Source organism: Taeniopygia guttata, chromosome 33 (genome assembly GCF_048771995.1).
Source record: "Taeniopygia guttata chromosome 33, bTaeGut7.mat, whole genome shotgun sequence".
In the NCBI taxonomy this organism is placed as follows: domain Eukaryota; kingdom Metazoa; phylum Chordata; class Aves; order Passeriformes; family Estrildidae; genus Taeniopygia; species Taeniopygia guttata.
Genome location: NC_133058.1, coordinates 1321195 through 1336403, shown reverse-complemented (window position 1 = coordinate 1336403; position 15209 = coordinate 1321195). Strand labels below are relative to the sequence as shown.

The window sequence follows — 15209 nt, the reverse complement described above, 5'->3', positions numbered from 1 at the left end:
CAGGACCCCCCAAAATCCCCTCAGGGACCCCAAAATTTGGGAATTTTTCCCCAGGACCCCCCAAAATCCCCCCAGGGACCCCAAAATTTGGGAATTTTTCCCCAGGACCCCCCAAAATCCCCCCAGGGGCCCCAAAATTTGGGAATTCCCACCCAGGACCCCCCAAAATCCCCCCGGGGACCCCAAAATTTGGGAATTTTTCCCCAGGACCCCCCAAAATCCCCCCAGGGACCCCAAAATTTGGGAATTCCCACCCAGGACCCCCCAAAATTTGGGAATTCCCACCCAGGACCCCCCAAAATCCGCCCAGGGACCCCAAAATTTGGGAATTCCCACCCAGGACCCCCCAAAATTTGGGAATTTTTTCCCAGGACCCCCCAAAATTCCCCCTGGATCCCCCAAAATTTGGGAATTTTCTCCCTGGACCCCCAAAATTTGGGAATTCCCACCCAGGACCCCCCAAAATCCCCCCAGGGACCCCAAAATTTGGGAATTCCCACCCAGGAGCCCCAAAATCCCCTCAGGGACCCCAAAATTTGGGAATTTTCCCCCTGGACCCCCCAAAATTTGGGAATTTCCCACCCAGGACCCCCCAAAATCCCCCCAGGGACCCCAAAATTTGGGATTTTTCCCCCAGGACCCCCCAAAATCCCCCCAGGGACCCCAAAATTTGGGATTTTTCCCCCAGGACCCCCCAAAATTTGGGAATTTTTCCCCAGGACCCCCCAAAATCCCCCCAGGGACCCCAAAATTTGGGAATTTTTCCCCAGGACCCCCCAAAATCCCCCCAGGGACCCCAAAATTTGGGATTTTTCCCCTTGGACCCCCCAAAATTTGGGAATTTCCACCCAGAACCCCCAAAATCCCCCCAGGGACCCCAAAATTTGGGAATTTCCCACCCAGGACCCCCCAAAATCCCCCCAGGGACCCCAAAATTTGGGATTTTTCCCCCTGGACCCCCCAAAATTTGGGAATTCCCACCCAGGACCCCCCAAAATCCACCCAGGGACTCCAAAATTTGGGAATTCCCACCCAGGACCCCCCAAAATTTGGGAATTCCCACCCAGGACCCCCCAAAATCCGCCCAGGGACCCCAAAATTTGGGAATTCCCACCCAGGACCCCCCAAAATTTGGGAATTTTTTCCCAGGACCCCCCAAAATTCCCCCTGGATCCCCCAAAATTTGGGAATTTTCTCCCTGGACCCCCAAAATTTGGGAATTCCCACCCAGGACCCCCCAAAATCCCCCCAGGGACCCCAAAATTTGGGAATTCCCACCCAGGAGCCCCAAAATCCCCTCAGGGACCCCAAAATTTGGGAATTTTCCCCCTGGACCCCCCAAAATTTGGGAATTTCCCACCCAGGACCCCCCAAAATCCCCCCAGGGACCCCAAAATTTGGGATTTTTCCCCCAGGACCCCCCAAAATCCCCCCAGGGACCCCAAAATTTGGGATTTTTCCCCCAGGACCCCCCAAAATTTGGGAATTTTTCCCCAGGACCCCCCAAAATCCCCCCAGGGACCCCAAAATTTGGGAATTTTTCCCCAGGACCCCCCAAAATCCCCCCAGGGACCCCAAAATTTGGGAATTTTCCCCATGGACCCCCCAAAATTTGGGAATTCCCACCCAGGACCCCCCAAAATTTGGGGAATTCCCACCCAGGACCCCCAAAATTTGGGAATTCCCACCCAGGACCCCCCAAAATCCCCCCATGGACCCCAAAATTTGGGAATTCCCACCCAGGACCCCCCAAATCCCCCCAGGGACCCCAAAATTTGGGAATTTTCCCCCAGGACTTCCCAAAATTCGGGAATTTCCCACCCAGGACCCCCCAAAATTTGGGAATTTTTCCCCAGGATCCCTCAAAATTTGGGAATTCCCACCCACGACCCCCAAAGTCTCCCTTCGGGACCCCAAAATTTGGGAATTTCACACCCAGGACCCCCCAGAATCCCCCCAGGGACCCCAAAATTTGGGAATTCCCACCCAGGACCCCCCAAAATCCCCCCAGGGACCCCAAAATTTGGGAATTTTCCCCCTGGAACCCCCAAAATTTGGGAATTCCCACCCAGGACCCCCCAAAATCCCCTCAGGGACCCCAAAATTTGGGAATTTTTCCCCAGGACCCCCCAAAATCCCCCCAGGGACCCCAAAATTTGGGAATTTTTCCCCAGGACCCCCCAAAATCCCCCCAGGGGCCCCAAAATTTGGGAATTCCCACCCAGGACCCCCCAAAATCCCCCCGGGGACCCCAAAATTTGGGAATTTTTCCCCAGGACCCCCCAAAATCCCCCCAGGGACCCCAAAATTTGGGAATTCCCACCCAGGACCCCCCAAAATTTGGGAATTCCCACCCAGGACCCCCCAAAATCCGCCCAGGGACCCCAAAATTTGGGAATTCCCACCCAGGACCCCCCAAAATTTGGGAATTTTTTCCCAGGACCCCCCAAAATTCCCCCTGGATCCCCCAAAATTTGGGAATTTTCTCCCTGGACCCCCAAAATTTGGGAATTCCCACCCAGGACCCCCCAAAATCCCCCCAGGGACCCCAAAATTTGGGAATTCCCACCCAGGAGCCCCAAAATCCCCTCAGGGACCCCAAAATTTGGGAATTTTCCCCCTGGACCCCCCAAAATTTGGGAATTTCCCACCCAGGACCCCCCAAAATCCCCCCAGGGACCCCAAAATTTGGGATTTTTCCCCCAGGACCCCCCAAAATCCCCCCAGGGACCCCAAAATTTGGGATTTTTCCCCCAGGACCCCCCAAAATTTGGGAATTTTTCCCCAGGACCCCCCAAAATCCCCCCAGGGACCCCAAAATTTGGGAATTTTTCCCCAGGACCCCCCAAAATCCCCCCAGGGACCCCAAAATTTGGGAATTTTCCCCATGGACCCCCCAAAATTTGGGAATTCCCACCCAGGACCCCCCAAAATTTGGGGAATTCCCACCCAGGACCCCCAAAATTTGGGAATTCCCACCCAGGACCCCCCAAAATCCCCCCATGGACCCCAAAATTTGGGAATTCCCACCCAGGACCCCCCAAATCCCCCCAGGGACCCCAAAATTTGGGAATTTTCCCCCAGGACTTCCCAAAATTCGGGAATTTCCCACCCAGGACCCCCCAAAATTTGGGAATTTTTCCCCAGGATCCCTCAAAATTTGGGAATTCCCACCCACGACCCCCAAAGTCTCCCTTCGGGACCCCAAAATTTGGGAATTTCACACCCAGGACCCCCCAGAATCCCCCCAGGGACCCCAAAATTTGGGAATTCCCACCCAGGACCCCCCAAAATCCCCCCAGGGACCCCAAAATTTGGGAATTTTCCCCCTGGAACCCCCAAAATTTGGGAATTCCCACCCAGGACCCCCCAAAATCCCCTCAGGGACCCCAAAATTTGGGAATTTTTCCCCAGGACCCCCCAAAATCCCCCCAGGGACCCCAAAATTTGGGAATTTTTCCCCAGGACCCCCCAAAATCCCCCCAGGGGCCCCAAAATTTGGGAATTCCCACCCAGGACCCCCCAAAATCCCCCCGGGGACCCCAAAATTTGGGAATTTTTCCCCAGGACCCCCCAAAATCCCCCCAGGGACCCCAAAATTTGGGAATTCCCACCCAGGACCCCCCAAAATTTGGGAATTCCCACCCAGGACCCCCCAAAATCCCCCCAGGGAACCCAAAATTTGGGAATTTCCCACCCAGGACCCCCCAATATCCCCCCCGGGACCCCAAACTTTGGGAATTCCCACCCAGGACCCCCCAAAATTTGGGAATTCCCACCCAGGACCCCCCAAAATTTGGGAATTTTCCCCCTGGACACCCCAAAATTTGGGAATTCCCACCCTGGACCCCCCAAAATTTGGGAATTTTTCCCCAGGACCCCCCAAAATCCTCCCAGGGACCCCAAAATTTGGGAATTCCCACCCAGGACCCCCCAAAATTTGGGAATTTTTCCCCAGGACCCCCCAAAATCCCCCCAGGGACCCCAAAATTTGGGATTTTTCCCCCTGGACCCCCCAAATTTGGGAATTTTTCCCCAGAACATCCCAAAATCTTCCCAGGGACCCCAAAATTTGGGAATTCCCACCCAGGACCCCCCAAAATCCCCCAGGGACCCCAAAATTTGGGAATTCTCACCCAGAACCCTCCAAAATTTGGGAATTCCCACCCAGGACCCCCCAAAATCCCCCCAGGGACCCCAAAATTTGGGAATTTTTCCCCAGGACCCCCCAAAATTTGGGAATTCCCACCCAGGACCCCCCAAAATTTGGGAATTTTTCCCCAGGACCCCCCAAAATCCCTCCAGGGACCCCAAAATTTGGGAATTCCCACCCAGGACTCCCCAAAATTTGGGAATTTCCCACCCAGGACCCCCCAAAATCCCCCCAAAACTCCCCAAATTTGGGCCTCACCGTGGGGGGGGTCCCGGGGGGATTTTGGGGGGTCCTGGGGGGGTCTCGAGGCTTTTCCCCGCAGGATGTCGATCACCTGGGGGGGAGGGGTGGGCTCAGACACCCCAAAATCCCAAAATTTCACCCAAAATCCCAAAAATCCTCAAAACTTTACCCGAACTACCCAAAATCCTCAAAATTTCACCCAAAATCCCCCCAAAATTTAGCCCAAAATACAAAAATTCTCCAAAATTCACCCCAAACTACCCAAAATACCCGAAATTTACCCCAAAATCCCCACAAAATTTCACCCAAAATACAAAAAAATCCTCAAAATTTCACCCAAAATCCTCACAAAATTTAACCCCAAAGCCAAAAAATCCTCCAAATTTCACCTGAAATCCCCCTGAAATTTCACCCAAAATCCCCCAAAATTTCACCCAAAATACAAAAAATCCCCAAAATTTAACCCAAACTATCCAAAATCCTCAAAATGTGACCCCAAATCCTCCCAAAATTTAACCCAAAATCCCCAAAAATCCACACAATATTAACCACAAATTTTCCCCCCAAAAAACCCCCAAAAATCTAAAAAAAATTCCCCAAAAATCCTCCAAAAATTCAATTTATTCCTCAAAAAATCCCATTTTAACGCCAAAAATCGCCAAAAAATCCCATTTAAACCCCCCAAAATCGTAAAAAATCCCATTTAAACCCCCAAAAATCCCAAAAAATTCCCAAAAAATCCCCAAAATTCCCGAAATTTCGCTCACCTGGGCGCTGGCGGCCACGCCGGCGGCGGTGTCGTTGTGCCCATTTGGAAACCCAAAAATTCAATTTTTTTCCCCAAAAAATCCCATTTTAACGCCAATAATCGCTTAAAAATCCCATTTAAATCCCAAAAAATCCCAAATAATTCCCAAAAATCCCCAAATTTTGGGCTGACCTCACCTGAGCACTCACTGTGGTGTCATTGTGCCCATTTGTGAACCCAAAAATCCCCCAAAAATTCAATTTATTCCCCAAAAAATCCCATTTAAATGCCAAAAATCGCTAAAAAATCCCATTTAATCCCCCTAAAATCGCTAAAAAATCCCATTTAAATCCCAAATAATTCCCAAATAATTCCCAAAATTCCCGAATTTCCTCACCTGGGCGCTGGCGGCCACGCCGGCGGCGGTGTCGTTGTGCCCAAAAATCCCCAAAAATTCAATTTATTCCCCAAAAAATCCCATTTAAACGCCAAAAATCCCAAAAAATTCCCAAATAATTCCCAAAAACCCCCAAATTTCAGGCTGACCTCACCTGAGCCCTCAATGCCGTGTCATCGAGCTCATTTGTGATCCCAAAAATCCCCAAAAAATTCAATTTATTCCCCAAAAAAATCCCATTTAAACGCCAAAAATCGCTAAAAAATCCCAAATAATTCCCAAAAAATTCCCAAAAAATCCCCGAAATTCCAAAATTTCCTCACCTGAGCACTCGCTGTGACCTCATTGTGCCCATTTGTGAGCCCAAAAATTCAATTTATTCCCCAAAAAATCCCATTTAAACGCCAGAAATCGCTGAAAAATCCCATTTAAACCCCCAAAAATCCCAAAAAATCCCAAATAATTCCCAAATAATTCCCAAAAAATCCCCGAATTTTGCTCACCTGAGCACTCACTGCTCATTTTGTGCCCATTTAGGAGCCCAAAAATCCCCCAAAAATTCAATTTATTCCCCAAAAAATCCCATTTAAACGCCAAAAATCCCCAAAAAATCCCATTTAAACCCCAAAAATCCCAAATAATTCCCAAATAATTCCCAAAAAATCCCCAAAATTTTGGTCTGGCCTCACCTCAACCCTCAGTGCACCATCATTGTGCCCATTGGGAGCCCAAAAATCCCCAAAAATTCAATTTATTCCCCCAAAAATCCCATTTAAACCCCCCAAACCCCCCAAAAATCCCAAATAATTCCCAAAAAATTCCCAAAAAATTCCCAAAATTCCCGAATTTCGCTCACCTGGGCGCTGGCGGCCACGCCGGCGGCGGTGTCGTTGTGCCCATTTGGGAACCCAAAAATTCAATTTATTTCCCAAAAAATCCCATTTTAACGCCAAAAATCGCCAAAAAATCCAATTTAAACCCCAAAAAATCGTAAAAAATCCCATTTAAACCCCGAAAAATCGCTAAAAAATCGCATTTAAAGCCCCAAAAATCGCTAAAAAATCCCATTTAAACGCCAAAAATCACTAAAAAATCCCATTTAAACCCCCCAAACCCCCCAAAAATCCCAAAAAATTCCCAAAAAATCCCAAAATCCCCCAAATTTTGGCCTCACCTGGGCGCTGGCGGCCACGCTGGCGGCGGTGTCGTTGTGCCCATTTAGGAGCCCAAAAATCCCCCAAAAATTCAATTTATTCCCCAAAAAATCCCATTTAAACGCCAAAAATCCAAAAAAAATCCCACATAAATCCCAAAATTTTCCAAATTTTGGGCTGGCCTCACCTGAGCCATCTCTGCAGCATCATTGTGCCCATTTGAGAGCCCAAAAATCCCCCAAAAATTCAATTTATTCCCCAAAAAATCCCATTTAAACGCCAAAAATCCCCAAAAATCCCATTTAAATCCCAAATAATTCCCAAAAAATCCCCAAAATTCCCAAAATTCCCAAAATTTCCTCACCTGAGCGCTCGCTGTGGCGTCATTATGCCCATTTGTGAGCCCAAAAATCCCCAAAAAATTCAATTTATTCCCCAAAAAAACCCATTTAATGCCAAAAATCGCTAAAAAATCCAATTTAAACCCCCAAAATCCCAAATAATTCCCAAATAATTCCCGAAATTCCCAAAATTTCCTCACCTGACCACTCACTGCGGCCTCATCATGCCCATTCGGGAACCCAAAAATCCCCCAAAAATTCAATTTATTCCCCAAAAAATCCCATTTAAACGCCAAAAATCCCCAAAAAATCCCATTTAAATCCCAAAATCCCAAATAATTCCCAAACAATTCCCAAAATTCCCAAATTTTGCTCACCTGAGCTCTCGCTGCGGTGTCGTTGTGCCAATTAGGAGCCCAAAAATCCCCCAAAAATTCAATTTATTCCCAAAAAATCCCATTTAAACGCCAAAAATCGCTAAAAAATCCCATTTAAACCCCAAAAATCCCAAAAAATCCCCAAAATTCCCAAAATTTCCTCACCCGAGCACTCACTGCAGTGTCATTGTGCCCATTTAGGAGCCCAAAAATCCCCCAAAAATTCAATTTATTCCCCAAAAAATCCCATTTAAACGCCAAAACTCGCTAAAAAATCCCATTTAAATCCCAAATAATTCCCAAATAATTCCCAAAATTCCCAAATTTTGGGCTGGCCTCACCTGAGCACTCACTGTGGTGTCATTGTGCCCATTTGTGAACCCAAAAATCCCCCAAAAATTCAATTTATTCCCCAAAAAAATCCCATTTAATCCCCCAAAAATCCCAAAAAATTCCCAAATAATTCCCAAAATTTTCCAAATTTTGGGATGGCCTCACCCAAGTGTTGCTGCACCATCATTGTGCCCATTGGGAGCCCAAAAATCCCCCAAAAATTCAATTTATTCCCCAAAAAATCCAATTTAAACGCCAAAAATCGCTAAAAAATCCCATTTAAATCCCAAAAAATCCCAAATAATTCCCAAAAAATTCCCAAAATCCCCAAAATTTCAGGCTGGCCTCACCTGCAGCGTCATCGTGCCCATTCGAGAGCCAAAAAATCCCCAAAAAATTCAATTTATTCCTCAAAAAATCCCATTTAAACCCCCCAAACCCCCCAAAAATCCTAAATGATTCCCAAAAAATTCCCAAAAAATCCCCAAAATTCCCAAATTTTGGCCTCACCTGGGCGCTGGCGGCCACGCCGGCGGCGGTGTCGTTGTGCCCATTTAGGAGCCCAAAAATCCCCCAAAAATTCAATTTATTCCCCAAAAAATCCCATTTAAACGCCAAAAATCGCTAAAAAATCCCATTTAAACCCCAAAAATCCCAAAAAAGCCCCAAAATCCCCCAAATTTTGGTCTGACCTCACCCGAGCCCTCACTGCAGCATCATTGTGCCCATTTGTGAACCCAAAAATCCCCCAAAAATTCAATTTATTCCCCAAAAAACCCCATTTAAACACCAAAAATGGCTAAAAAATCCCATTTAAATCCCCAAAATCCCAAATAATTCCCAAAAAATTCCCAAATAATCCCCAAAATTCCCCAAATTTCGGGCTGGCCTCACCTGAGCAGTCGCTGTGGTGTCGTTGTGCCCATTTGGGAGCCAAAAAATCCCCAAAAATTCAATTTATTCCCCAAAAAATCCCATTTAAACGCCAAAAATCGCTAAAAAATCCCATTTAAATCCCAAAAAATTCCCAAAAAATTCCCAAAATTCCCGAAATTTTGGTCTGACCTCACCTGAGCCCTAAATGCCGTGTCATTGTGCCCATTTGTGACCCAAAAATCCCCAAAAAATTCAATTTATTCCCCAAAAAATCCCATTTAAATGCCAAAAATCACTAAAAAATCCCAAAAAATTCCCAAATAATTCCCAAAAAATCCCCAAAATTCCCAAATTTTGGCCTCACCTGGGCGCTGGCGGCCACGCCCGCGGTGGTGTCGTTGTGCCCATTTAGGAGCCCAAAAATCCCCCAAAAATTCAATTTATTCCCCAAAAAATCCCATTTAAACTCCAAAAATCCCAAATAATTCCCAAATAATTCCCAAAAATCCCCAAATTTTGGTCTGACCTCACCTAAGCCCTTGATGCCGTGTCATCGGGCTCATTTGTGAGGCCAAAAATCCCCCAAAAATTCAATTTATTCCCCAAAAAAATCCCATTTAAACGCCAAAAATCGCTGAAAAATCCCATTTAAATCCCAAATAATTCCCAAATAATTCCCAAAATCCCCCAAATTTTGGTCTGACCTCACCTGAGCCCTAAATGCCGTGTCGTTGTGCCCATTTGGGAGCCCAAATATCCCCCAAAAATTCAATTTATTCACCAAAAAATCCCATTTAAACGCCAAAAATCCCAAATAATTCCAAAATAATTCCCAAAATTCCCAAAATTTCGGGCTGAACTCACCCGACCGTTGCTGTAGCATCATCGTGCCCATTTGGGAGCCCAAAAATCCCAAAAAAATTCAATTTATTCCCCAAAAAATCCCATTTTAACGCCAAAAATCGCTAAAAAATCCAATTTAATCCCCCAAAATCCCAAAAAATTCCCAAATAATTCCTAAAATTCCCGAATTTCGCTCACCTGGGCGCTGGCGGCGGTGTCGTTGTGCCCATTTGTGAACCCAAAAATCCCCCAAAAATTCAATTTATTCCCCAAAAAATCCCATTTTAACGCCAAAAATCCCCAAAAAATCTCATTTAAACCCCCCAAACCCTCCAAAAATCCCAAATAATTCCCAAATAATTCCCGAAATTCCCAAAATTTTGGTCTGGCCTCACCTGAGCGCTCACTGTGGTGTCGTTGTGCCCATTTAGGAGCCCAAAAATCCCCCAAAAATTCAATTTATTCCCCAAAAAATCCCATTTAAACGCCAAAAATCGCCAAAAAATCCCAAAAAATTCCCAAATAATCCCCAAAATTCCCAAATTTTCCTCACCTGGGCACTCGCTGTGGTGTCTTCGCGCCCATTTAGGAGCCCAAAAATCCCCAAAAAATTCAATTTATTCCCCAAAATATCCCATTTAAACGCCAAAAATCGCTAAAAAATCCCATTTAAATCCCAAAAAATTCCCAAAATTCCCAAATTTCGCTCACCTGGGCGTTTGCTGTGGTGTTGTTGTGCCCATTTAGGAGCCCAAAAATCCCAAAAAAATTCAATTTATTCCCCAAGAAATCCCATTTAAACGCCAAAAATCGCTAAAAAATCCCATTTAAATCCCCAAAAATCCCAAATAATCCCATTTAAACCCCCAAAAATCCCAAAAAATTCCCAAAAATCCCCAAAATTCCCGAATTTGGCTCACCTGGGCGCTGGCGGCCACGCCGGCGGCGGTGTCGTTGTGCAGGTTGCGCAGGCCGCAGTCGGCGCCGCAGCGCAGCAAAAGCCGCAGCAGCCGCAGCAGCCCCCGGCCCGCGGCCGCGTGCAGCGCCGTGCAGCCGGCGTAGGACTGCGCGTTCACGCTGGCGCCGTGCTGGGAACCCGAAAATTTTGGGTTAGGGGAACGCCAAAATCCCATGGGAACCAAAAATCCCCAAAATCCCATAAAATTCCCCAAAAAATCCCATTAAATTCCTCAAAATTCCCATAAAATTCCACCAAAAATTGCAAAAAACCCCACAAAAATACCATGAAATAGTCCCAAAAACCCCGAGGTCCACAAATCCCAAAAAATCATCCCAAAAATCCCTCAAATCCCCAAAATTCCAAAACGTTATCCCAAAACTCCTATAAAATCCCCCAAAAATCCCATTAAGTCCCCAAAACCCCAAAAAATTCCCATAAAATTTGTAACAAACGCGTGGAACCCCCAGGAACCAAAAACCCCCAAAATGACCCAAAAATCCCATCAGATTCCACCAAAAATTGCAAAAAAACCCATAAAAATCCCATTAAATATCCCTAAAAAATCTGGAAAATCATCCCAATAAGCCTAAAAATCACCCCAAAAATCCCCCAAATCCCTTCAAATCCCCAAAAATCCCATTGAATTCAAAAAAAAAAAATCCCAGAAAATTCCCATGAAATCCCCCCAAAAATCACCCCAAAAATCCCAAAATCCCCACAAATGACCCCAGAATCCCCGTAGGACTGCGCGTTCACGCTGGCGCCGTGCTGGGAATCCGAAATTTGGGGTCAGGGGAACCCCAAAATTGGATCCGCCGCACCCCAAAACCCCCAGGAACCAAAAACCCCCAAAATGACCCAAAATCCCATCAAATTCCACCAAAAATCGGGAAAAAAGTCAATAAAAATCCCATTAAATATCCCCAAAATTCCAATCAAATTCCCCAAAAATCACCAAAAAAACCCCATAAAACTCCCATGGAATATCCCCCCAAAAATCTGAAAAATCGCCCCAATAAACCCAAAAATCACCCCAAAATCGGATCCGCCGCACCCCAAAACCCTCAGGAACCAGAAACCCCCAAAATGACCCAAAAATCCCATGAATTTCCCCCAAAATCGCATCAAATTCCACCAAAAATCGGAAAAAAATTCAATAAAAATCCCATTAAATATCCCAAAAATCCCATCAAATTCCTCAAAATTCCCATAAAATTCCTCAAAAACTCCATCAAATTTCTCAAAAACCCCATTAAATTCCTCCAAAATTCCCATGAATTTCCCCCAAAATCGCATCAAATTACCCCAAAATCGCATCAAATTCCACCAAAATTCGCCAAAAAAAACCCATACAAATCCCATGAAATATCCCCCAAAAATCTGAACAATCGCCCCGAAAAACCCAAAAATCACCCCAAAAATCCCCCAAATCCCACGAAATCACATGAAAAATCCCCAGAAAACCCAAAGGTCCCCAAATCCCCCAAAAACCCAAAAATCATCCCAATAAACCCAAAAATCACCCCAAAAATCCCAAAAATCCCATCAAATTCCCCCAAAATTCCCATGAATTTCCCCCAAAAATCACAAAAAAACCTCATAGAAATCCCATTAAATGTCCCCAAAAAAATCTGAAAAATCGCCCCAAAAAACCCAAAAATCACCCCAATAAATGCAAAAATCACCCCAAAAATCCCGCAAAAAACCAAAAATCCTCCCAAAACTCTCACAAAATCCAATGAAAAATCCCCAGAAAACCCAGAGGTCCCCAAATCCCCAAAAAACCCGAAAAATCATCCCAAAAATCCCCCAAATCCCACAAAATTCCCACAAAAATCCCCCCAAAACTCTCCCAAAATCCCAGAAAATCCCCAAAAATACCATCAAATTCCAACAAAAGAAATCCCAGAAAATTTCCATGAAATCCTCCCAAAAATCACCCCAAAAATCGCAAAAATCTCCCCAAAATCCCAAAAATCTCCCCAAAATCCCAAAACTCCCCCCGAATTCCCCAAATCCCAAATCCTCCCAAAAATTCCCCCAAATCCCCCCAAAATTCCCCCAAAACCCACCAAAATTCCCTCAAAATCCCCCCAAAATCTACCAAAATCCCCCAAAATCCCCCAAAAGTCCCGAAAATCCCCCCAAAATTCACAAAAATCCCCGAATTCCCTCCAAAATCCCCTCAAAATCCCCCCAAATTCCCCCAGAATTCCCAAAATTCCCAAAATATTCCCAAATCCACCCAAATTCCCAATAAATCCCCAGAAATTCCCCCAAAAAAATCTTAAAATTCCCCCAAAAATCCCCCCAAATCCCCCAAAAATCCCCTCAAAATCCCTCCAAATCCCCCCAAAGTCCCCAAAAATTCCAAAAATTCCCCCAAAATTCCCAAAATTCCCCAAAATTCCCAAAAATTCCCGGAATTCCCACCTGCAGCAGCAGCTCGGCCATTTCCAGGCTGTCGCTCTCCACCGCGTGCAGCAGCGGCGAGCGCCCGCTCTTGATGTCCTGAAACCCCCAAAATTCGGGTCAGGGACCCCCAAAATCCCTCTCGGGACCCCTCCCAAAATTCTCGGCGTCCCCAAAAACCCCCAGGAGCCAAAAATTCCCAAAATTCCCAAAAAAAATCCCCAAAATTCCTTCAAAATCTGCCACAAAAATGTCCAAAAAGTCACAAAAATGCCCAAAAATCCCCCCCAAAAAATCCAAATATTTCCCCAAAAATCCCCTTGAAACTCCCCCAAACTACCTCAAATCCCCCCTAAATTTCCAGAAAAACTCAAAAAATTCCCCAAAAATCCCAAAAAACCTCCAAGAATTCCCGAAAATTCCCAAAAATCCAAAATTTCCCAAAAATCCCCCCAAAAATCCCCCCAAAAATCCCCAAACCGCCCCAAATCCATACTAAATTTCCATTTAAAAAACCAAAACATTCCCAAAACCCCCAAAATTTCCACAAAAATTTCAAAAAAATTCCCAAAAATCCCCCAAAAAATCCAAATATTTTCCCAAAAATCCCCCCAAAAACCCCCCAAAAATCCAAACATTTCCCCAAAAATCCCCTTTAAACTTCCCCAAACCGCCCCAAATCCCCCCAAATTTCCATTAAAACCCAAAAAATTTCCAAAAATCCCAAAAAATCCCAAAAAATCCCAAAAAATCCCAAAAAATCTCCAAGAATTCCCAAAAATCCCCCACAACCCATCCAAAAATCCCCAAAATCCCCCCAAAATCCTCCTAAAAATCCCCAAACCACCCCAAATCCCCCCTAAATTTCCATAAAAAACCCAAAAAAATTCCCAAAAACCCCAAAAATTCCACAAAATCCCCCACATCCATCCCAAAAATCCCAAAAAAAACCCCCAAAATCCCCCCAAAAAATCCCCTTGAAACGCCCCCAAACCCCCCCTAAATTTCCATTAAAACCCCAAAAATTCCCCAAAATCCCAAAAAATTCCCAAAAAATCCCAAAAATTCCCAAAAATCTCCTATAACATCCCAAAAATCCCCAAAAAACTCCCCAAATCCCCCCAAAAATCCAAATATTTCCCAGAAAATCCCCTTTAAACGCCCCCAAACCACCCCAAATCCCCCCCAAATTTCCATTAAAAAAACCCAAAATTTCCCAAAAACCCAAAAAATTCCACAAAAATCTCAAATAATTCCCAAAAATTCCCGGAAATTCCCAAAAATCCCCCCAAAAATCCAAATATTTCCCGAAAAATCCAAATATTCCCCCAAAAATCCCCTTTAAACTCCCCCAAACTGCCCCGAATCCCCCAAATTTCCATAAAAACAAAAAAAAATCCAAAAAAATCCCTAAAAATCCCAGAAAACCTCCAAGAATTCCCAAAAGTTCCCAAAAATCCCCCCAAAATTCCCAAAAATCCCCCAAAAAATCAAAATATTTCCCAAAAATCCCCCCAAAAATCAAAATATTTCCCAAAAATCCTCCCAAAAACCCCCCAAAAATCCAAATATTCCCCCAAAAATCCCCTTTAAACTCCCCCAAACCCCCCCTAAATTTCCAGAAAAAACCCAAAAAACCCAAAAATCCCAAAAATTCAGCAAAATCTCCAAGAATTCGCAAAAATCTCCTTCAACCACCCCAAAAATCCCAAATAAACTCCCAAAAATCCCCCCAAAAAATCCAATTATTTCTCAAAAATCCCCCCAAAAATCCCCTTGAACCACCCCCAAATCCCCCCTTAAATTTCCATAAAAACCCAAAAATTTCTCAAAAAATCCCAAAAAACCTCCAAGAATCCCAAAAAAACTCTCAAAAATCCCCCCAAAAATCCAAATATTTCCCCAAAAATCCCCCCAAAAATCCAAATATTTCCCCAAAAATCCCCCCAAAAATCCAAATATTTCCCCAAAAATCCCCTTTAAACTTCCCCAAACCGCCCCAAATCCCCCCAAATTTCCATTAAAAAACCCAAAAATTCCCAAAAAATCCCTAAAAATCCCAGAAAACCTCCAAGAATTCCCAAAAACACCAAAAATTCCCAAAAATCCCCAAAAACTCCAAGTATTTCCCTGAGAATCCCCTTTAAACTTCCCCAAACCTCCCAAATCCCCTCCAAATTTCCACTAAATAACCCAAAAATTCCCAAAAATCCCAAAAATCCCCCCAAAAATCCAAACATTTCCCCTAAAATCCCCTTTAAACTCCGCCTAACCCCCCCTAAATTTCCATAAAAACAAAAAAAAATTCCCAAAAAATCCCAAAAAATCCCACAAAATCCCAAAAATCTCCAAGAATTCCCAAAAATCCCCC

The 15209-nt window shown here is 44.9% G+C and overlaps 1 protein-coding gene across 1 annotated transcript in view; it reads right to left on the bottom strand.

The window, feature by feature from the left end:
- Positions 1 to 15209, bottom strand: part of BCL3 (BCL3 transcription coactivator) — a 63422-nt gene that overhangs the window by 2288 nt on the left and 45925 nt on the right. The window contains exons 6-8 of the mRNA XM_072920759.1: positions 12860 to 12937; positions 10386 to 10553; positions 4412 to 4487 (exon numbers count right to left, since the gene is read on the bottom strand). Of these exons, the coding sequence (XP_072776860.1) occupies positions 4412 to 4487; positions 10386 to 10553; positions 12860 to 12937 (322 nt within the window). The remainder of the gene's footprint in view (positions 1 to 4411; positions 4488 to 10385; positions 10554 to 12859; positions 12938 to 15209) is intronic.